This window comes from Camelus dromedarius, chromosome 28 (assembly GCF_036321535.1).
Source record: "Camelus dromedarius isolate mCamDro1 chromosome 28, mCamDro1.pat, whole genome shotgun sequence".
Classification (NCBI taxonomy): domain Eukaryota; kingdom Metazoa; phylum Chordata; class Mammalia; order Artiodactyla; family Camelidae; genus Camelus; species Camelus dromedarius.
Window position 1 is genome coordinate 24,485,256 of NC_087463.1, and position 22,936 is coordinate 24,508,191.

The window sequence follows — 22,936 nt, forward strand, 5'->3', positions numbered from 1 at the left end:
ACACATACTAAGTGTCTCCATGTGCCAGACACCAAGGTGTGCCAGATGCAATAGTGAGCAAAGGAGGTCACGGCTCCTGGGGGATTTACAACCCACTAGGGATCCAACAAAAATACTCCCAGGCTGCACGACTGCAAGTGAAAATCAACATTCTGACCCTAAAGAGCACAGTGCTGTGAAGAGTGTAACACGGAGAAAGGGCAGGCTGGAGGGCCGAGCAGGCTCACGGGCTCACAGCCTCTTCAAGGATTCCTCCAGCCTTTATCCTGCGAAGCCATCGGGTGGATCCAAGAAGGAAGATGACAAAATCAGACTTAGTTTTAAAACTATAACCTGGTCTTCGGAGTGGACAACAGCTGTGAGAGCAGGAGAGGACCTGGGAAGACTCTTCGCTAAGGCCAGTACAGTAATCCAGGCAAGAGATGACGGTAGCCCACCATAGGCTGGGAGCAACGTGGAAATGAGGAGGTGTGGACGGGTGTCGGATAGAGCAGTCAGCAGGATCCTGTAGGCGTGAAGGTGATTGATGGGAGATGAGACAGCATGATGACTCAGATTTCTGGCTTGCAGCATCGAATGGACGATGGTGCCAGTTGCTGGGAACGGGCTGGAAGGAGACCAGGTTTAGGGGATAGATAGTTCCTCCCACACACTGTGTCCACATATCTGGTGAGCCAATAATTCCCTGTCGCTTCTGTGAAACCTTCACTTATTGTAAGTTCCCCCAATACACTTGCACTGGCAGCATGTGAGAATCTCTAGATACAAACCAAGGAATATCAATAAAAGAACTAGAAAGAGCCTTCACTTTTTGCACCTTTTTGCATTTAAGGGTTATTTCAGGAAAATAAACAGGAAATATATTTTAAAAGATGAAAGACTGGCATAGTCCGTAATTCAGAAGACATTTAACTGTCACAACCTCCACCCATTCCTAAGGACACTTTCAGAAAGACGAGGTAAATTCTTACGGTACAAACAGTAACGCTGGCTACCAAGTCCTGAATTACAACTGGCTTTCTACCACTCAAGCCATCAGTGCTTCCAGCAGCGCTGGCAGAGTAGATCTCTTCTCCTTGAAGTACTTTCCTCACATGGCTGCCAGTACAACAGGCTCTCCTAGTTTCCCTTCAGCCTTACTGGCCACTCCTGATCTTCTCCAAGTCTCAACACAGGAGCACCCCAGCACCCAGTCTTTGGGGGCTCTCCCACTGTCTAGCTCCCCTGATGACCTTACCTAGCCTCCGACTCAGAATATCACCTGTTCTCTAATGAGTGCAGTTCGCCAGGCTTCCCCTGAACTCCAGGCTCCTTCCACAGGCAACAGCCTACTCACCTGTTCACCCGATGTCTAATGCACAACCCGAATGAAACGTAACCAAAATCGAATGTTTTAGTTTCCCTCAAAGTACGCTCCATCCGAGTCTTTCCATCCTCAGTGAATGTTGCCACCATGCATCCAGTTGCTACAGCCAAAAACTAGAAGCCCAGCTTCATTCCTTTTCACTCTGATCCATCAGCAAATCCAGCTGGCTACCCTCAAAACATATCCAGAATCTGCAGAATCTAACCACCTCTCCCCACTTCATGGCTACCACCTTAGAATAAACCACCACCATCTCTTGCATGGACAACTACAATCATCCCTTAACTGGTCTCCTGCCTCCTGTCAATCCTTCCACAGTCAACCCCACAATGCCAGGAGGATTTTCAGAAGTTAGCTTAGTCCAGGGTAGCTGGTCATAGCAGAATTAAGAGAGGTAACAGGTAATGGAGAAAAGCGAAACAGACATGCTTCAGTGACAGGCTGAAGGTGATGGGTCCCCCCACACTTGCAAATATCCAAAGTCTTCCCACTTCCTACAAGGGCCCCATGTGAATCCTTGCCACACAGGCTTCTGACAGGCCCGAAGACCTGTCACACTAGTTCCCCATCTCTGCACCCTCACACTTGCCTCTGCTTGGAATGTTCTTCTCTCAAACTTTGGTAAGATTTCATCCAACCCCTCATTTATACTTTGCTCAAATGTCAGCTTTTCAGAGCCCTTTGCTGAGCCGCCTGTCCAGAAGAGCCCGCCCTGCCCCCACACCATGGTCTCCACCCTCTCCTTGCTTCTTCCTTCACAGCACTCAGCACTCCTGTAGTTCTATTTAAATCGATTTATATGTAAGATTCGTGAGCACAGAGACTTTGGTCTGTCTTGCTCATCACTGTTGCCCAGTACCTAGTTCAACGCCTGGCACATGGCAGATACAAAGAACTGCTTTAAGTAATCTGGGCCAAAGAAGTGGGATAAGCACGGATGATCACACATTGGTCTTAGAACTAGTACACACAACCAGTTAAGTGCCTGATGACAACTTTCTCATTCCATCTACTCCAGTTCACGCCCTGCTCCTTCTCCTAAACTATAATAGTCCTCACCATTCAGAAACCATATAATTTCACATTCAATTGCTGTTTAATTCATTTAATCAAAATATTTACTGAGTATCTACTACGTGCAAGGCATTGTGTGGGACATGCAAAGTACAGGGAAAAAATCAACATGACTGGATCCTGAAGAAGCACGCAAATAATTTGAGATTAACGAAATAATGCAGAAAAGACCTTGGCTTTCACTGATACAGCCTCATGGTTTTGACTACTCATGAGTGAAGCAATAAGTCCTAAACACACAGTAGTACACACCACCAGTAAAGTAAGAATCTGAACCACTCTCCCTGAGAGGCAGGAGTGAATGGTCACTGAGCTACTGAGAGTGCTGCCCCAGCCGCCCCAGCGTTCATATCACAGAGCACTTTGATGATCTCAACTTCTTCTTCACCATGCAGCGTCTTTTGTTACTATTGTGATAAAAGCTTTGATTTTCTTGTGACAAATGACTCTTTAAAAAGCCACCTGTTGGTGACAGAAGTGAAAAGAAAACCAGGAAATACAGTTTTGCTGCCAGACATTAGAAATTTGGTTTCCAGTAAGATGTGAATTCACAAATGGCTTAGAATTGTGATGTAAACGATTCCACCAAGTGCCCTATCTGAATAGAAACTAACAAAAATATGACACCTTCGCAAACGCTGCTCTAGCGAGTACTCCAGACCGGTGCTGTCCTAGAACTTTTTGCAATGATGGAAGTATTTCTATATTTAAACTGTCCAACATGGTGGCCAGTAATGACAAGTGGCCTCTGAACACTTGAAATGGAGCTGAAAAACAGAATGTGAATTTTATTTAATTTATTTAAATTTAACTAGCCATTTTTGTCTACTAGCTACTGGATTAGAAAGTGTAGCTATATGCAACACATTTTTCAAGAGACAGAGACAATCTAGGTGAAAACTGAAAAGGCATTTCATTTGCAGTGAAACACATGAACATTTATTTTCTGTGTGTGTGTGAATAAAGGTGAGCTCACACGTTGAAAGGAGCACTTCTCTATGTGGTGTGATGATAAAAGAAGCAGTGGCGTCAGGTGACCCCATAGCTTCGGCAGAGCCTCCTCTCAAGGCAAGGAGACCCGCAGTCAAGGGTCATTGGTTAGAACAAGAAAGAGTTCAGCACAAACCAAAGTGCCTTGGAAGAAAAAGCTTTTGTCAATTGATTCATCCAAGGAGAGGCTACCATGAAAGCTGAAGATGGCTGCAGATCAAATGACTCCTTTCTGTGGCAGGTTTTAGGATCAAGCCTGACCTGTTTTACCATTTTATCAACCGCAGGGCATCACAAGGTGAGAATAGGTTCTCACCTGTAACATGACAACGCAATAAATGCCTGCGTGGCATACACTAGTTTACTTTGGTTTACATTAACTTAATATAAATTGTTTCATGACTTTAGTCCTCCTTTTACAATCATTAAAGGTTTGAAGTGGTGTCTTAGGCTTTTCAGTTATACTTTATTTAATGTGGGGAGCACAGTTATAACTGTGCTTGTGAATTTGAGGATTTGTCAAAGTCAAGGGTCTGCCAAAAACATACAAAAATGAGAGGAATACAAATAAGGCAGAAAAGGAAAAGTGCTAAATGAATATCAAAATTCAAGGAAAGGACAGATCATTTCAGCTGGAGGGCAGGCAACAAAGAAACCCTCAATATGCCAATCATGCAGGATGACTGATAGGAAGAAGGAGGTCACCCTCCCCTAGCAAGGGGTCACCCCAATTAATGAAACTCACAGAGCCTGTGTAGTACTTAATGATCAAAATCCTCAAAGGTGTATCCTGTTTTTAAAAAAATGTAAAAGCTCAAAAAGGAAGAAAATAATACAAACGATAAATTCTTCTTCACTGGGCTCCAAATATCCACAATGAATTAGGCAATATTTAGTCCTTCGGTCAATGCTAACAAACAGAAAGAAGCTCAGATTCTCACTTCATCTTTAATTAATAGTGCCTACTATTAATGCCAGTGTTTTCAGGTAAACACTGATGAGTTACCTGCTATGAAAAATCCACACACTTAAAACCAATGACGAACATGTTAGTCTTGGTTTACAAAGCTGGCCTAGCCATGATCCCACCCACCCTTCTCTTTCCAAATATGACCTACTGGTAAGAATTTGCTTTAATCTGAATAAACACGCAGTGCAGGTGGCGCTCAAGTGCTCTTGGGATTGCTTCCTTCAGGAGAGATAGCAAAGCTATCAGGGTTAACCTCATACTCAGAGCCTCCCCTTCGAGACCTTATGATAAGCGTCATTCACAACCACAGTTCCAAGAATCTCACCAAGAAGACACATGGCCCATTTAAAGCTATGGAGCTCAATGGTTTATCTCCTAGGTCATTACAAAGAAAGGTGTGACCCAAACCCGATGGGCAATGCTCTTGTGGTCCATCAGTGCCACACCACACTATTCAAGAGGCAAAGGTCAGTCTCTAGAAGGTCTTCTCATTGCACCTTATCCTCTAACTACCAAATATTCTCCACTGCAGTGATACCTAGTAGTGAGAGAGACCACACACAACATGTAACTTCTTTCCAACAAAAATAAGAGTCTAATTTCCTATACACAGGGGGAAAAAAAAAACAAAAAGAATATCAGAGTAAAACAGCAGAAGGTGCTTTACCAGTGCAAATACATCAGGGGTCGGGTACAGAATAAGCACAGTCAATGAAGAAGGCAAGGTCTTGGATCACTTCTGTATGCTAAAAGGCCAAGAATTCTAAAATCAACATAAGAAGAGTGATGCTTCAAATCCTTTTTACAATGAGGCCAAGGGAAATGCTAAATAAAGGAATAAACACATTATTAGCGATTCCATAGGATGAAGGATTTTTTTTTTCATTATAGGAAAATTCTACTTCAGAGTTAATAGTATGTTAAATAATAAATAGTAGTAATAATACACAAAAAATGGATACATAAAAACTGGCAAGATAAAAAAAGATAAACAGGGGGAAGAAAGAACAAAGGGGATTGAAAAGGTATTGGAAGAAATCATGACTGAAAACTTCCCAAACCTAAAGGAATCAGATATCCAAGTACAGGAGGCTCAGAGGGTCCCAAACAGGAAGAACCCAGACAGACCCACACCAAGACATATCATAATCAGGATGGCCAGAGTCAAGGATAAAGAAATGATCCTAAAGGCAGCAAGAGAAAAACAAAGAGTGAGTTACAAGGGAACCCCCATAAGGCCCTCAGCTGATTTCTCTACACAAACACTACAGGCCAGAAGGGAACGGCAAGATATATTCAAAGTCCTGAATGAAAAAAAGATGCAGCCTAGGATACTCTATCCAGCAAGGCTATCCTTTAGAATAGAAGAAGAGACAAAGAACTTCATAGACAAGCAAAAACTAAGAGTTTAGCAACACTAAACCCATGCTAAAAGAAATATTCACAGGTCTACTCTAAATAGAAAAGAAGCAGGATGCTACAAAAATGAGAAACTCATAACTGGAAAGGAGATAGCTGCCACGAATTACAAAAAGAATAAACACAAAATTGTAAAAGAAGACATCTAAGTCATTAAGAGTGGGAGAGGGAAGCAAGGAAAACCACTGTGGAAAACAGTATGGAGATTCCTCAAAATACTAGGAATAGACTTACCCTATGACCCAGGAATCCCGCTTCTGGGAATATATCCAGAAGGAACCCTACTTCAAAATGACAGCTGCACCCCAAAATCATAGCAGCACTATTTACAATAACCAAGACATGGAAGCAGCCTAGATGTCCATCAACAGATGACTAAATAAAGAGATGGTATATTTATACAATGGAATACTATTCAGCCATAAAAACGACAACATAATGCCATTTGCAGCAACATGGATCATTCTAAGTGAAGTAAGTCAGAAAGAGAAAGAAAAATACCATATGAGATCGCTTATACGAGGAATCTAAAAAAGAAAGAAAGAAAGAAAGAAAGAAAACAAACAAAATATAAATACAAAACAGAAACAGACTCATAGACATAAAATACAAACTGGTGGTTGCCAAGGGGGGGGGGGGGGTGGGAAGGGACAGACTGGGATTTTAAAATGCAGAATAGATAAACAAGATTATACTGTATAGCACAGAGAAATATATACAAGATCTTGTGGTAGCTCACAGAGAAAAAAAAAAGTGACAATGAATATATATGGGTTCATGTATGACTGAAAAATTGTGCTGTACACTAGAATTTGACACAACATTGTAAAATAACTATTACTCAATAAAAAATGTAAAAAAAACTAAAAACTCAGTAGAAAAGAAATAAAAAAAAAAAGATAAACAGATGCCACCCCTGATACAGATTATTTCCAATAAATAAATTCTCAATATGAAGGCCATAATCTTAATCAGAGAGAAGATGTTGTGGTTAAAGTCAAAGTCATTCTAGATTCAAATTCACAGCCTGCAACTACTATTAATTCAGAAACTGATAATCAAGTGAAAATACCCTCCAGGCCCATTCTGCACTCCTGCTGTTTGTTTTTATGGCCATTTATAGTTTCTTGGATTATAAAATGGGTATATATTATCTTTCTGAAATTATCTTTGCTAGATATATTCCTCCCTGACACAAATAATTTCATAAATGAGATACTCTTAGGCTTGATACAGAACTATATGTTTTGCTTAGTCTTTGAATTTAACTGCTAGAATTCCTACATTTTAGCAGCTTTGGAAAGACAAGTTATAAAATTTCAAAATCAGAGGTTAGAAGGTTTTGTTCTGTGAAAGGAAAGCCTTACATTCTTGTAACTAAAACCAGGAGTGCATCTAATCAAGTGCATAGCTCCAGTCCCTCAGCCCATTCTTAACCATCTTATACACCACTGCTAGAATGTTCATCCTCAAATACCACTTGACACCCCCTACCCCCAACACAAACTTTTAGCTGGGAAATTCAGAATAGAGATTTTCCCAGATGCCCCTGCAGCTGGGTATGCCATGTGATTAAATTCTGGCTAATGAAATGAGCTGAAGTGTCAGGAGAACCTTCCAGAAGTCTTCCCTTCAGAGTGGAGTGCCCCTTTTTCCTTGCTCTTCATCCCCTCCTTCATCTTGCTGCTAGAATGGGAATGCTGCCTTTGAACACAGAGGTGAGGGCCAGACCCTGGGGATGGGTGGGAAGTGAGCTGGAAGGGTAGCCCCCTGAGGGCCTGACGGAACACAGCTAACACACCAGACCTGGATCGCAGAGCCCATTTCTTCATGACATATGAATAAACTTCTAATCTGTTCAAGTACAGTTATTTGAGGGTTCTCCTGAGATGAACTCTAATTACTACATGAATCATTTTGTCAAAAAAAAAATACCAGGTGGTAGGCACAGTTCTAAAGTCCTGAACACATAAAAGACGTGGATAAACATAGCTCCGAGTGTCAAGAAACTTAAAACCAAATTAGGACAATGCTTTCCACAGACATTACAATTAAGGGACCATCTTAACTGTCGACTGAACTGAGTAGATGTCTAGAAAAGTAGAAGCTTTTTTAAAAAAGTAGTCTAGGCTGCTTTAGTCGAGTTGGAATTGGAATAAGCAGAGTAGATAAGGAGGAATAAGCTCAAGGAAATTCGAGCAGGAATGAAGGCTTACTGGTGACACATGCACGGCTCGGGGTGAGTGAGGAGAGAAGTGTGAATACAGCCAAACAGCAGAGGCTGTGTGATGGCTCATTTTACATGTCAGCTCAACTCGGGTCCAGGGATGCCCAGGTGAGACATTATCTCCGGGTGTGTCTAGGAGGACGCTTCTGGAAGAGATTAGCATTCGAATCAGTGGACTCAGCAGAGTAGATGGGTGGGCACCATCCAATCCATCCAGGGCGGGAACAGAACAAAAGGTGGAGGAAGGAGGAATTCACCTGTTTCTCCGTTTCACTACTTGAGCTGGGACATCTCATCTCTTCTCCTGCCCTCAGACTGGGATTTATGTCACTGGCTCCTCTGGTTCTCAGGCCTTCAGACTCAGACACCTACTCCACCGGCTTTCCTGGGTCTCCAGCTTGCAGATGACAGACTGGGGGTACTTCTCAGCCTCCATAATCCTGAGAGCCAACTTCTTACAATGAATCTTTTCATATATATGAAGTGCATGTGAGTGTCTCCTATTGGTTCTGTTTCTCTGGAGAACCCTAATAAAGGCTGGATGGTTAGAGTGGCCCAAATTATGTAGGGCCTTGAGAGCTAGGGTGAAGTGGAAGATAACAAGGCCCACTATGGGTCCCCAAAGAGCAGACTGACATGACAAAACGCTGGGTAAGCCTGTCATCGTTAGAACAGAGAGGCTCAAAGTCCAGATACACTGAACAGCACACTGGCGTGGGGGATCTGACAGTGCGCAGCACAGCGTGGCCCCTCCAAACCCCTCTCTTCCCCTCTACCTGTCCACAGGCTCCAGCCTTATTTTTAGACTTTTTTTCAACTTTTTATTTCTTTTAGGACTTTAAAAAAATTTTTTTATTATTTTGGGGGGAGGTAATTAGGTGATTTTTTGCTTTTTTGTTTTAGTGGAGGTACTGGGGATTGAACCCAGGACCTTGTGCATGCTAGGCACGCACTCTACCACTGAGCTATACCCTCCCCCGCAAAGGTTCCAGCCTTAATAAGCCACTCTCAGCTTCCTGAAAGTCAGGCCATCCTCTACCTCATGTGTGAACACAGCATCAAAAGCATAAAAGTCAGGAGATCTTAACTCAAAAGGGGAGGCTGAAGGTTTAAATCACAGAAGTTCAGAGTTTAAAAAAACCTTCAGAGACCCAACAGCCTTAAATTCATAGGTGGAGAAACTTGGGCCCCGAGATGCTAAGCCCAATGTCACACTGCCAGTTCATGGAGGAGCAGGACCAGAACACCGGGCTTTGAGGTATAGTTCAATCTCCCCGCCCTTTTTTCTGTTTCAAACATGCAAGCGGCCATTTTCACGTTTCTGTACAAAGTGACTTTAGATAAGATGCCTTAAAGTTTCTTCGTACATCTCCCTTTTGGGACTTTGTGTGGAAATCTCTGTCACTTCTAGACCCCAAGAAATGTTGTCATTTGCCCTGCGTTCCTGGGCCTTACCAGCTAAGGAAGATCCAGAGGACACCCATGTTTCTATCTCAGGACTCTGTCTGTCTACAAGGCTGTCCCTATAAAATAACCCAGAAGGGTATACAGAACTACACTGCAGTATGAGGCCACGTCAGGTCAAAGTCATCCCCTCCAAGGGCTTGCTTAACTGAGCAAAAACAAATAACATGATATGATAACAATAGAAAAACTCCTTGTAATTAAACGTAATATAATGTGGACCCAAAGTCCACCAGTTCTGGAGTTTTAAATAGGATCTTTCAATCCAAACACTTACCACTGCCAAAAAGGTAGCACAAACACTGTCCACAGACAATGACTAGGCAAAAACTTTATTTAAAGAGAGTATCTTCAGTAGTTAAGCCAAAAATGAAAGCCATTGCTTGAAGCATGAACAGTTTACGTAAGATTTAGAAAAAAATAACAAGATAGTCGAATGTGAACTAGATAGCCGAATGTTTCCTATCACTTGTAGATGCTGTTTTTCTGAGAAGGCCAAGGGTGATGGCCTTGAAGCTGGTTGGGTTCCTCAGACCTCTTCCTGCCCTGCCTCTAGGTGGATTCAGTGAAGGAGCTGGTACCAGTGTCTGCCCTGCCCTGGGGTTTTCTGTGCACCTTCTCACTGAACCCTTAAAGCTCAGGGGCCAGAGGCTCACGGGCACCATCTGAACCACTTCTCCCTGTTCACTCTGAAGATGATGGATGAAATGTAAAATCAGGCCATCTGTGCACTCCTCCAGCTGGCTCATGAGACCCACCCACCCACCCACACATCTGCCCAGTGCTAAGGCAAGCTCTGTGTTTCCAAGATGCGTAAGTCATGGCCCCTGCCCCCAGAGTGTCACAGTCCAGTGACATGCAGACAAGTAGGAGCTAAGCATAGTAAGCACCGGGGGCAGATTCATGGCACGACAGAGGGAGGGATGAGCATCCTGGGAGCCGGAGGTGACAAGGGGCCAGGGAGGGGTCCCTAAGGAGGGGATGACTAGACTCCTGTGTGAAAGGTTCAGTGGCTGCTCAACAAGCGAAAAGGGGTGAGGGGATGTTCTATGCAAAGAAAATGCACAACAAAAAGGTCCAGAGACAGAAACACAATGGCACCCTGGCAGTACTGCAGGCACTGTGAATAACCAGGTTTCATGGAAATAAAAATGCAGTGTCTGATAGTTTTTCTCATTTGTTTTTGTTATTGAATTGGGGAAGGCAATTAGAAAGGAGAATTAAGCACATGCCACCTTCCAATTACTTTATAAATAACCCTTTCCCACATCACTTGTCAAAATGTTAAATTAGAACCCTCAGTAGTCACGTATTTGGCTACAAGCCCCTTCACCTTTGTAATGGTTTGTTCTCAAGTTGTCAGGGCTTCTACATCCAGATGGTACTGTGTTAAGGAAAAACCTCAGGTTTGGAAGCAGAGGCACCTGAATTCAAGGTCAGCTTTGCCACGTCTTAGCAGAGTGACCCAAGAAGGTCCCAGATCTTCCTGAGCTTCCATTTCCCCATCTTAAATACCTCTGCCATCTTGAACTGCAGAGAAGACTAAATGATACAATTAGTAGAATGGCATGTAATAGGCGTTCAAGTAATATCAGTTTAGTTCCCCTTCTTCACCACCCCCATTCAATATTGCCAGAAAGAACCTTGCACAGAACCTCACACAGCACCTAGACCTGTAAACTGCTGAGGCCAAGTCCAGCACCAAACCCCCAGCCCCAGGTGATCCCTTCTTTCCTGCTCTTCATCTTCAAGAGGTTTCTGTGGATTAAATCAACTGGCTTGATGTTACGAAGCCACAGAACCAAATGGCAAGAGGTAACAGAAACAACATATTGTGAGGGCAGAGAGCATTTTCCTTGTGAAATAATTCTTAAAGGTCATTAGGGTGCGAGTGGATAAGTGATGCAGCTGTAAGCTTGCAGCGCTCTTGCAGAGTGCTGTTATAATTTTCTGTCCTTGAAAAAAAGAAAAGCAAAATTCTGCTTGGTTACTTTCAGAACTGAGACAGTGAATGTGTGGCCTAAAATATACCATGAACAATCAAAGGCAATTTTGCATTTAGTCAGTTTTCGCTGACCAGTATTTCTAACTCTACCATTACTAAACTTGCCTCATTAGGTAAAATAAAACGAGTAACCTGAAGACATAATTACTCTTCTGATCTCCGGAGGGAATAGAAGTGCCCAATTCTGAGGTAATGACCTGGGGGTAGAGGAAAGGGGCAGGAGCAGGCCTGCCTCGGAGGGACGAGAGCAGGGACACTGAGGCCAAGAAAGGAGCTGGAATACACACCGCTTACCTTGCGACCCAGCCTAACCCAATGCTCCTCGTAAGAACGAGCAAAGCCCCAAAATCGAGGGCCAGTGGCAGATGGGTTATGGTCTAAGAGGGGCTACTCCTCTCTCTACTCTCCAGGGTGCATCCTGAGTTAGAATGGCCATGAGAGGACAGGACAAACTAGAGGGGAAAGGACAGGAGGACTGAGGATGGAACCAGTCTTGTCTTTTCTTTTTTCTCCCTCAATACCAAATTATTAAGTATATTTTCCCTTTTCTGTCTAGTGTTAAAAATTTTAAAAAGGGCTGAAACAGGCAACTGGAGGCAAGAGAGAAATAAAACAAGCTGTCAGGAAATTATTCAAGCTGGCGCCACAGCCATTCTGCATTGATTTTCTAACTTTACACTACAAACTTTTACTTATTCATTCAACAAATAACTAACTGTTGAGCCTTTTCTATGAGCCAGCACTGATCTAGTTGCTGGGACATACTTGAGAATAAAGCAGAAGAAAATTCCTGCACTCACAGAGCACACATTCTAGAGGAGGGGGACAGATGAGCAATAAAAATGATAAGCAGGTTATATGGTATGTTAGAAGGTGATACGTGCTACGGGAAAAAGAAAAACCAGGGCAGGGTGGTGGGGTCAGGAGAGTGGGGGGACAGGAGAGGCCTCATTGCGAAGGTGAAGGAGTGAACATGCCAGTATCTGGGGGATTACCTTCAGCACAAAGGGCTTGTGCTGGGAGGATTCCTGGCATGTTCGTAGAAGAGCAAGGGCATCAGCATGCCTGAAGCAGGACGTGCCAGAAGGCAGTAGGGATGCAGTATCAGCTGGAGCTAGGCGCCAAGTGACGCAGGGCCTTGTAGCCGTCTTACACACTTGGCTTTAGCCATGAAAGAGAGGGAACCAATGAAGGTTTTGATTCTTTATACTGAAAATAGGTCCAGAGAGGTGCCATGTGCCCATCACTCAGATTCCCCCAATGGACGCTACACACCTTCCGTAACTAGTGCATCATCAGAACCAGCAAATATCTTGGCACAACACGGTTCACTCAGAGAGATGACTTTGCACACCTGTGTGTGTGTTTGCTATCTTTGTGTCCTGGTCTGTGGCACTTTCCCACGTGTCAATTCACATAACGCAGGACCGTTCTGTCATCGCAAAGGAGCTCCCCCTGCTGCCCCTTTGCAATCACCCTCCCTTTTCCTCTCTCCCCGGTCACCACTCATCTGTTCTTGGCCGCTGTAATCTTGTCATTCTAAGAATGTCACAGAAATGGAATCACATTGTGTGCAATCCTTTGAAACTCTTTTTTCATCTTGGGTAATACGTTTGACACCCATTCAGGTCACTTTGTTCCATTTTCACTGCTGAGTCACATTCCACTCTGTCCACATACTAGTCTAACCACTGGCCCACTGAATAACAGGGGAGTTGTTTCCAGCTTGGGGCCATATTACAAATAAAGCTGCTAGCCCAACAGCCATTCTCCATCAGCTGTCTGATACTTAACACTTACACACGTTTAATTATTCATTCAATCAATATTGAGTCTTCTCTCTGTACCAGCATTGCTGGAATTTGCATAGTCTTTCATGTGGACATAAGCTCTCATTTCTGTAGTACAAATGCCAAGGAGTGCTGCTGCTGGGTCATGTAGTAAGTGTATGGTTAGCTTTTTTTAGTGGACAGGTTGATTTCCAGAGTGTCTGTACCATTCTGCATTCTCACCAGCAACACATGACCGATTCAGTATCACCACATCCTCACCAGCATTTGGGGTACCCGTACTTTTTTTTAATCGTAGTCATTCTAACAGGTGTGTTGCAGTACCTCACTGTGGTTTTAATTTGCATTTCCCTAGTGGCTAATGATGTTGGATATCTTCTCATGCGCTTACTTGCATCTATATATCTTCTTGGAGGAAACTGCTGTTCAAATCTTTTTCCCTTTTTCTGTTTGGATTAGTTCCTTATTGTTGAAGTTAGAGATTTTTTTTACATATTCTAGATAGAAGTCCTTTGTCAGATATAAGATTAGAGAAAGCTCTCTCCCAGTCAGTGGCTCTGTCATTTCATTTCCTTAACAGGGTCTTTTAAAGAATGAAAGTTTTTAGTTTTCATGAAGTCCAATTTATCTGTTTTTTCTTATGTGGATCACGTTTTCACTAACTTGTTTGAAAGACAGAAAGGCCCCAAGTGACTCGGTATGGAGGGCGAGGGGACAGGGCTGCCAGCTGAGGTGGGAGAGGGAAAAAGAGGCCAGATCACGCAGAGTTTATTAAACCAGGATGGAGAGATGGCCTCTTATTCTAAGTGTAATGGGAAGCCATGGAAAGGAACTAAGCAGAGAAATGACAGTCTGTTTCTACAAAATGAAGTTTTTATGCTCTTCTAGAACTTATATTTAATGATAACAATATACATTACCTAAGCCGAAAACTCAAAGGAACAACCAATGTGATTGAATCAGTGAAATTCTGAAGACTGTGAGGACAGATGCTCTGAAGAGAAAGACTCTCTAACAACTCCTGCAATAAGAAAGGAAGGTGAACACGAAACAGCAGCGTGAAGGGAGGAGGAAGAGGCCTTTTCCAAGGACCCCCCGTCCCCCCAGAAGCCACTGTAAGTGGGATGGGGACACTGGCAGCCAAGGGAACACCCTAGGAAACAGTACCACCCACAACTCAGAGGTCAGGACTGCATCAGCGAGGGGGTGGGAAGTGGGGGGCAGAGGATCAGCTGAACCCACGGAGGGATTTTATCAGAGCAGAAACCTCATCAGATTTCCACTCAGAACAAGTCCTTCCAGCCCAGTTATTCAACAGGCCTTTCGAAAACAACATGTAACCCCTTCACACGTGCCCAACAATCTCATCGTTGACCAAAACAACGCGGATTCTTAAAGAGCATCCAGATGCCATCTGTGTTAGGAACAAGGGGCATCCTTGAAGACTCCTCCAGAATGCTCTCAGCGTATGAACTTCCCCAGGGGCAAGTGCAATAGCTATTTCCTTCACCTTCCAGGACGTGACACAGTAAAATGACAGCAGATGGAAAGAAAGGCACATTTCTGCCCTTTGACCTTCCAAAGGTTTTCCTCTAATTCGTTCACGATTTCCCTTTGCTTTCTCCCTGGTTCCTGCAGAGAACTCCGGATACAGAGGGGGAGGGGGAGGTTCTCAAAGCAAATAACAGCAGCCGTGTACCGACTGGATGCCTGTTTTCTTTTGAAGCCGTACTAGCTGGCTTGGGGCCCGTGCCCTAGTCACAGAGTTAGCAGAAGCGCTGGGGCTGGGGGTCCTGGCCCCGCATTCAGTCTTAGCTCGGGTCCTCGCCGGCTGTGGGACTTGAGCAAGCTACTGAACCTCCCAAGTGACTTTTTTCTTACCTTTAAAAAGGTGAATACCACCATCACCACCCACCTAAAAGGACTGTTTCCAGAATTAAAAGTAAAAATGCAAAGGAGGGTTTTACACACAAAGAGCATTTAGCATTCTATCAAGTACATACTGAACGTCAACCAGCGTTCAGTGAGTGTCCACTGCTATCACTTGAAGTCTTAGCCCACCAGAGACTTCCACCAGGGGAGGGAGTGTTAATGACATTTATTTAACACTTCCTGAAGATGACGGAAAAAGGGGAAAGTAGGCTGGATATACTTTGTGTCCTGACCAGTTTCTGACACACCTGTGCGAAGCTCAGTGAACAGCAGGCCCTCAAAGAAACAGGGAGAAACGGACACTCCCAAGGTCTTCACCGCAGAAGGGCCACGGGCTGCACTCCCAGCACAGCAGGCACACGTGACCCCCGCCCAAGCCTGGAGGCGGTTAATGTTGCCCACCTCCTTCTGCCTGTCCACTCTGCCGCAGTATCCCCACGCCACATCAGTGTCAGTTCAGTGTCACCGTGGGGCATGACGAACTCATGGGCTTGACTAGAGATGCAGTTCTGTGGGTGTAAGAAAGTGACTTCCTGCCGTTGTTCACGAGACAACAGCTCTCCCCAGCCTGAGGTCCCTTCCCAACAGGCGACACAGGCCACATTCTACTCTCCCAGGGTGAACTGAGTCACACGTCTTCAGCCTGCTCTCCTGGTCCCCACACTTAGTGGACTTAGTGAAAGACACAGCAGCCAGTTAAGGAGCACATGTAAGCGGATGTTCCTAAGAAAACCAAAGTCAAAACTTTACGGCTTTGAGTCACTGCTGCTAAAACCCTCAACTATGCTGTTGCTACCTCAGGCCACTCTTCTGAATGCCTTGAAATGGACTAGGACTGACAACTAAGGCTAGTTTTAGGTAAACAAGGTATTACTTGCTGCAGCTGAATTTTTAGAAGAATTTATATGCTGAATGGGCTGAAAAAGAAATTCCCATACATTTCTCCTACTGACAAAAAAACACAACCAAATAATCCAGGAGAGGAGGCGGTAATCAACCAATCTCTCAGTTACTAAAGGGAACTAAGAACTCACTAAAGAGAACTTGCACCTGAGGAAGACCAGCTTTGCCTGGGGTGTAAGCCCGTGTCACTGTAGTCACTTAGAACAGCCACCGTGGGCACCTTGGGACATGCATCTACGTGTAAAAAGTATACAAGCTTTCACCCAACAATCCCACTTGTAAAGATCTACCTAAGGAGATAGTCACAGGTGGGAAATTAACAACAAAGTGTGCAGAAGAGAGGAGTGGTTACGTACATTATGACACATGTGTATAATAAGGAGGCAGACGGGAAAAATATGATTTACTGAATGGGATGTTTCCCTCAGCATATAGAGGCAGGGGGCAGATTACAAAACAGCATGTAGAATATGCTACTGTTTATATAAAACAATCAGTGTACAATGGTGAATGAATACAGAGCTGTCTGGAGAATGTTTATCAAAACACTCACAGCCATCACCTCTGGGTAGTGGAATCCCAGGCGGCTTTGATTTTCTTCCTTGCACTTTTCCACATTATTCAGTTCCTTACAATAATCATGTGTTCTTTCCCCCCAAAACAATAAAGTTGTGTTTTTTAAAAGCTCCAGAGAAGAGATGATAATATCTCATTACGCATAGCATATAATCCTGAAAAATTATACTTCAAGTGAATATTTGTATTTTAAACCATTTTTGTTTACTGGCTAACATTATAATTTCTGAGATGTGCTCCTACTAAAATATTGGACCTATACTACATAACAAAAATTATAACCATTTATAAGAAAACTTTAATCAAAACAGTAACATACTTTTCCAAGTTTTCACATATGCTATTCTTGCAGTGTTTACAAACCTGAAATAGATGCAGAATACTCCCCAATGAAGAATGAAGAAAACAATTTAGAGAATTTACCTGCCTTGCCTCAGGTCATCTCAATAACAGCTTTAGGACTAGATCTAGTTTCATTACTCCCAGGCAATATTTCTATGGTTTTGGAGGGCTTTTAAAAAAGAATGATAGATATCTGCATTAAGTAGAAATGAGTGTGACTTATTCCTTGATTTAGCCAAACTGGCCTGAATAATCTGTTCTCTCTTCCTTAGCCAGAATTTCTATTCACCTTAAAGATAAATAAAAGGCGAAAGTCAACAATGTACAGTGGTTAATTTTTTTTTTTTAACTGTTTCAAAACAAAGTAGCCTCACAATCACTCTTGGACTCTTGGAACCTCTTCTGAAAAGTAGCAAAAAGTTACCACACACATAAAAGTGACAATGTATAAATGAGGCCCTGCCCACAGGCTCCCATTCCCCATGTGGCCTAGTGAGAATGGCCCTGACACCTATTTACCCAAGATACCTGAACCACCTTTACCACCAAGGGTCCCTTTATATTTTCCTCCTATGGATTTCACATTTTCTGAGTTTTCTTCACCAAACTACGTATGTTAAATAATAGTAACTTACCCCTTTTATACTCATCAAAAACATATTTGCAACTGCAGCTTTTTACTAGCATAAAACTCAGAATATTTTCAAACTTCCTTGAAAAAAGCAAAGGCATTTAGGATCTCAACGCTAAATATGCCCGCCATATCAAGAGTAAAGATATAGTGTCCTCCGTGTTTTCACAACTAAGTACAATGAATCCCTGGATCCCCAGAGCACTGAGGTCCCCCAGGCTTGGAACCACTGGTCTCTGCAAAGTAGGCAGCCATGTTCAAGGAAAACAACAACAAAAAATTAGCCCCTACAACAAAACCCGCTATAAAGAACACTGCATAAGATTCCAAAAGCAAAAGTGAGTCAGGAGCCAACAGCTTTGTAAGGCAGAATGCTATTAAAGAACATCTAAGATGCAGGTACAGAGTATCAGAATCCCAGGATCACCAGAAAATATTCTATAGAAACAAGTTACCATTTTGATCGTGTAAAGGAGGAGGACAACTTGACACAAAGGCATTATGCTTTATAATATTTTTCTTCACAAACTAAATGTTAATGAATTGAACTGAAAGAAAGTTAATATTGCTGCCATCAATTATGTGATACTTTCTTCTATATACTCCACAGCACTTGTAAAAACTGAATAAATGCTACTGGCCAAATCACAGAATGGGAAAAGCAAACGATTCTTTCCTGGCCCTAAATGCCTACATTTTCATTCAAAATTCTATAATCATTAATTTTCCTAATAATATAAGCAGAAATGACAAGACTCAACTTCACAAATATAAATTCAAAAACTAGAAGTCACAATTGAATAAATACCTACTTCAAAGTAAGGAGGCAACAAGCTCATAATCTCAAAGGCCTGTACGAGCTAGTATCTAAACACCTGCTGCTATTTAAGTTGCCAGCAGTAAGGAGCCAGTCCTTCTTCTCAGGTGTCTAGGCTCCTCTAGAAAACAAAACAGCTCTAAAAGGCTATTACATCAGGGGACAGAGCTTAATGAACAACTTAGAAACTTCACCTATGTTCTTGACCAGAAGAATATAATTTTTATAATATTCTCCTGTTTCAACATCACCTGCCAGTTTACATCTTTACCTAAAATCTCATATCAGCACTCAGTTACATACGATGGTACAGAAAGCAAGCCACAACCAACCCTAACCTATACTGGTATAGCAGTTTGCATTTGCCAGTGCCTGTGTGTTATACGTTTAACCAGTATTATTTTGCTTAATTTTTATCTTAATCCCTCAAAGTTGGCACTATTATCACCCTCCCATTTTATGTTAAATAAAGCACATGAGTGTAGGCACAGACCGAGACCCCCTTCCATCCATCACAGTATATACTTTCCCAACACGAATACAGACATGCATATAAATCTATGATGTATGAGATCTGACCCATAATGACTAAGCAATCACTTTAGAGGTAGGAAAGCAAAAAACAAAACAACAACAACAACGAAACCCAAGAAACTCCTTTTATGTTTGGGTAAGTTAGGGAAAGTGGAATATTCCTTAGCTACCATGCAAAGGATACACAAATTTCCAGGGCTTTTAAATGACAGAAGAAAGAGGGTAGGGCAGGTGGGGAGAGACAGATCTTCTGAGCTCCTTTCTCTGTTTCAAAAGAAGGTATGAGAGAAACAGCACTGGCCTAACAAAGTAATGGAACAGGAGGCATCCAGGAAGAAGAAAAACATTCTGGCAGAGCATGCTGCAGATCTCTGAATGGGATGGGTGTTTAAGATGCATGAAGCAGCTGGCAGGGAAGCCCAGGAAGGCTGGGCTGGCAGCAGGAAGCCAAAGGCTAGGACACTGCATTAAACAGAAATGGTCTCAGAAAGAGAAAACAAAAGAGCAAAAACACAAATGGAAAATATGTCCCCCCAAAAATAGAACTGGATGTTCTGGGAAAGTTGGAACCCCGATGGCCAGCCAGAACAGGCTGGCGGGCCTCCTCCTCACTGTGTACCTCCATCATTTTGATGGGTTCAATTTCACAGTGTCAGCCACTGTCCTCTTCTACCTTAATCCAGACCCGCCCTAGGAGCCGGTCCATCACCACTGATTTTAGGCCCTACTTACCTGGGCCGATGCCTGACGCCTCACACAGCCACTCCAGGTCTACCTCCCACTGCTGAACTAGACTACAGCCAGTACAGCACAGCTTTCTGGGTTATAATTCCTGTCCATATCATTGTTTTCTGTGTTATTCCTGCTTCCTCAAATGGAAGCTTCTGAGAACAGAAATGGTATCTCTTCCTCTCGGGTTCCACAGTCCACACTGTAAGAACTCAGCAGGTACTGGATCGACTGATCAAAGCGTAGAGCGTGAATATCAGAGAGCAGTGGTGTCACGGGGTAGCTATTCTAGGGAGCATTTTACTAAGTACCAACTGAGAAAAGTAAAGTACATAGGAACCGCTGTAAAACTGTTTTTATTTATTTCACTATAGAGTTGTTTTCAGTTACCTCACTACAAGTATTAGTTATCAAGTTTTAGGGATAAATGCATTTCATCACATTTTACTTGAGAGGCATTCTCCCCAAGCTACTTTCAAAGAGAGAGTATTGAAAACTAAGAAATAAAGGAATTTGTTGTTCGCCAATTCACCCACTAAACAGCTAGCTTGCATCTCTTTCAGTTTCGCTTAGAAAACTGCAGGTCCCTTTTCTGCCTCATAAGAATGAAATGTTAAAAATCTTTTCTTCCTTATCTCCTCCTGAGAAATATAGCCATAAAAGTTATTCAAGATATATCTTAAGGCAGTGATTATTGACTAGGAGTGATTTTTTTTTGGGTCCCCGAGGGGACATTTCACAATAGGGGGACATTTTTGGTTGTCACAACTGGGGAAGTAGATGATACTGACATCTGGTGGGGGGAGGCCAAGGAGGTTCCCTGTACAACACAGTGAACAGGACAGAACCCACAGAAATAGAAAAAAATGACAAATACTTCATAATATAAAATATCCTATCAATCTTTTGTAAGTGCTTTTTTTTTTTTTTTTATAGACACAAAGAAAGCACACACCAGGTCTTAAAATCCCACAATTACATATACCACAGGAAGGGTGAAAAGTCCCAAGTAGACATTTGGGGTCAATTAGACCTGATGTTACCACACAGGATTATTGGTTGAAGAAACTCTAATAGCAAATGAGCTCTGTAGCTCAGCAAAAGGGACAGGACAGAGCAGATCTGATCCCCTACCACAAACCACTCTTAACTAGTTTGGGACACTGTTTTAGCTACTGGCACATCACCAAATGACAATTTAATAGTAAAATATCTTACTAAAAAACATCATCTTCAACCTTAAAAACTTTTCTTAATATTCTCTGCAAAGCAAATGTTCTTCGATATACATTGTGATCCAGCTCAGACCTGGCCTCTATCTTCATTTTCCTCACAAACTATGTAAAGATTTTTCATCACTAAACATTCCATTTATTGTCCGGGGGGATGAAGGAGAGTGTCACACTGAGATTTATGATTCATACTCCCCCACAACAATAAAACACACCCAGCGGTAGCAAAGAGAATAGCCCCTTAGAATTTACTGCAAAAAAATTTTTAATCCAATGCAAAGTATCTTACCAAAAGAAAGCTCCTCTAAGTTAAGCAAAATTATTTTACAATTTCCAAGGTTACTTAAGGATCAAGCCCCAATGGCAGTCTTTATGTCTCTGTCTGTCCCTCTCCCTTCCTTCTTAATCAAAGCCACACACAACAGCCACACTCATTCGCAGGAAACCAGCACTGTACCTCACTGAAATCATCACTGGGTAAGTTAACAATTATTGGGCGCCTTCTAGGTGAACGGTGGGCATGTGGAGGCCCAGAAGAGCGGGTGCGGACCACTCCTGGACCTCTGAGCTCAGGGTCCCCTGACTATCGGGGTGGGTGGGCTCCAACCGGCTCCAGGAATAACAAATGGGACAATCATTGTCCTAAGCAAACTCAACGATAAAAGGGATTTTCAAAGTCCTTCGTAGCTGCGCCCCTCCGGAAGGCAGCTCCAAAGGCGATGTTGTTTCCCACTAAGTGCTAAGTGGGACTTCCCTACACGCCCGCGCAGGGTCTCGGGGGACATTTCCTGCCCTACAAGGGCGCGCCGCGGGCTGCTAAAACGGCTCACCCAGCCGGGGCGCTGGCCTATGCATCTCCGGTCGCCCCCTAGGTGTGCACACACAGGGGTGCAGCCTCTGGGGGCACACAGAAGCGGAGCGCGCTCTTAGGTGTGCACACGCGGGTACTCAGACTCAGGTGTTCAGATTTAGGGGGCGCTCCCAGGTGTGCACACACAAGTGTGCAGACTGGGGCGCACATGCAGGTATGCAGACAGGGGAAGTGTCGCCAGTTGAGCACACAGAGCCTCGCAGGTCAATCCCGCCACTCAGAGAACGAAAAGTCTCGGCAGGAAATCCCCAAACCTCGGGCGGCATCCTGCCTCACCAACTCACCTCCTCCAAAAATTTAGTCAAATCATACACCTTGTGGTGCAGGATCAGCCAGATGCTCTTGCTGTCGTTGTGCTTCTGGATCTCTTCCAGGGTATAGTACTTCACGGGTTTGTCCGGCTGCTCGGCCATTTCGGAAAGCGGCGAGCCTCAAGCCCTGGAGACAGCAGTGGAGCCGGGTAGAGGAGAGCGAGCTTCTCAGCGAACTCCGCCTGGGACATTCCCCGCGACCGGGGCCCTGAGCCTGGCCAGGGGGGCCGACACGATGGAGAGGGTGGGGCCGAAGCATGACCTCCGATGATTGGTTAGAACTCACGTCACTCACGGGACCCGCCCTCGACAGACACCCTCCACCAACTCCAGCGCGCCCCGCCCAGCGCGCGGGTGTTGATTGGCTGCAGAAGGTATTCTTCACAATCACGGCGGTCAGAGCGCGCGGAGGGCGGGGCTCCCGTTGCGTTTGCGCAGAAGGCGGTGGCGGGGGGGAGGAGTCCGGTGTGCGCGGACCCGACTGGCCAGGCCCCGGGGGCCGGAGGGGCCGGGTCGCGAGGGTCCGAGGGGGCCGGCGCAGAGTCCACTCTGTGCAGGGCCGCGGCCGCACATCAAAATCTCCGCGATTTCCCAATCAGGTCAGATCAGCCCAACCTGGACGTTAATGTGTAACAAAGTCGTTCCATTGCGAGTGTTAGGGTGACCTGTTAGCGTGACAGGACACGTAAACGAGCCTCCTGGACGTTAAAATACTCAGAGTCCTCACTTGGCCTCGGCAAACAAGTGTGCTGC

The 22,936-nt window shown here is 43.9% G+C and overlaps 1 protein-coding gene across 1 annotated transcript in view; it reads right to left on the bottom strand.

Annotated features, from left to right (window-relative positions):
• The window catches only part of LOC105105128 (cytochrome b5), a 34,478-nt gene extending 12,072 nt beyond the window's left edge, over positions 1-22,406 (bottom strand). Inside the window, exon 1 of the mRNA XM_010998899.3 lies at positions 22,157-22,406. Coding sequence (XP_010997201.1) covers positions 22,157-22,285 — 129 coding nt within the window. The 5' untranslated portion in view covers positions 22,286-22,406. The remainder of the gene's footprint in view (positions 1-22,156) is intronic.
• Between the last annotated feature and the right edge of the window lie 530 nt (positions 22,407-22,936).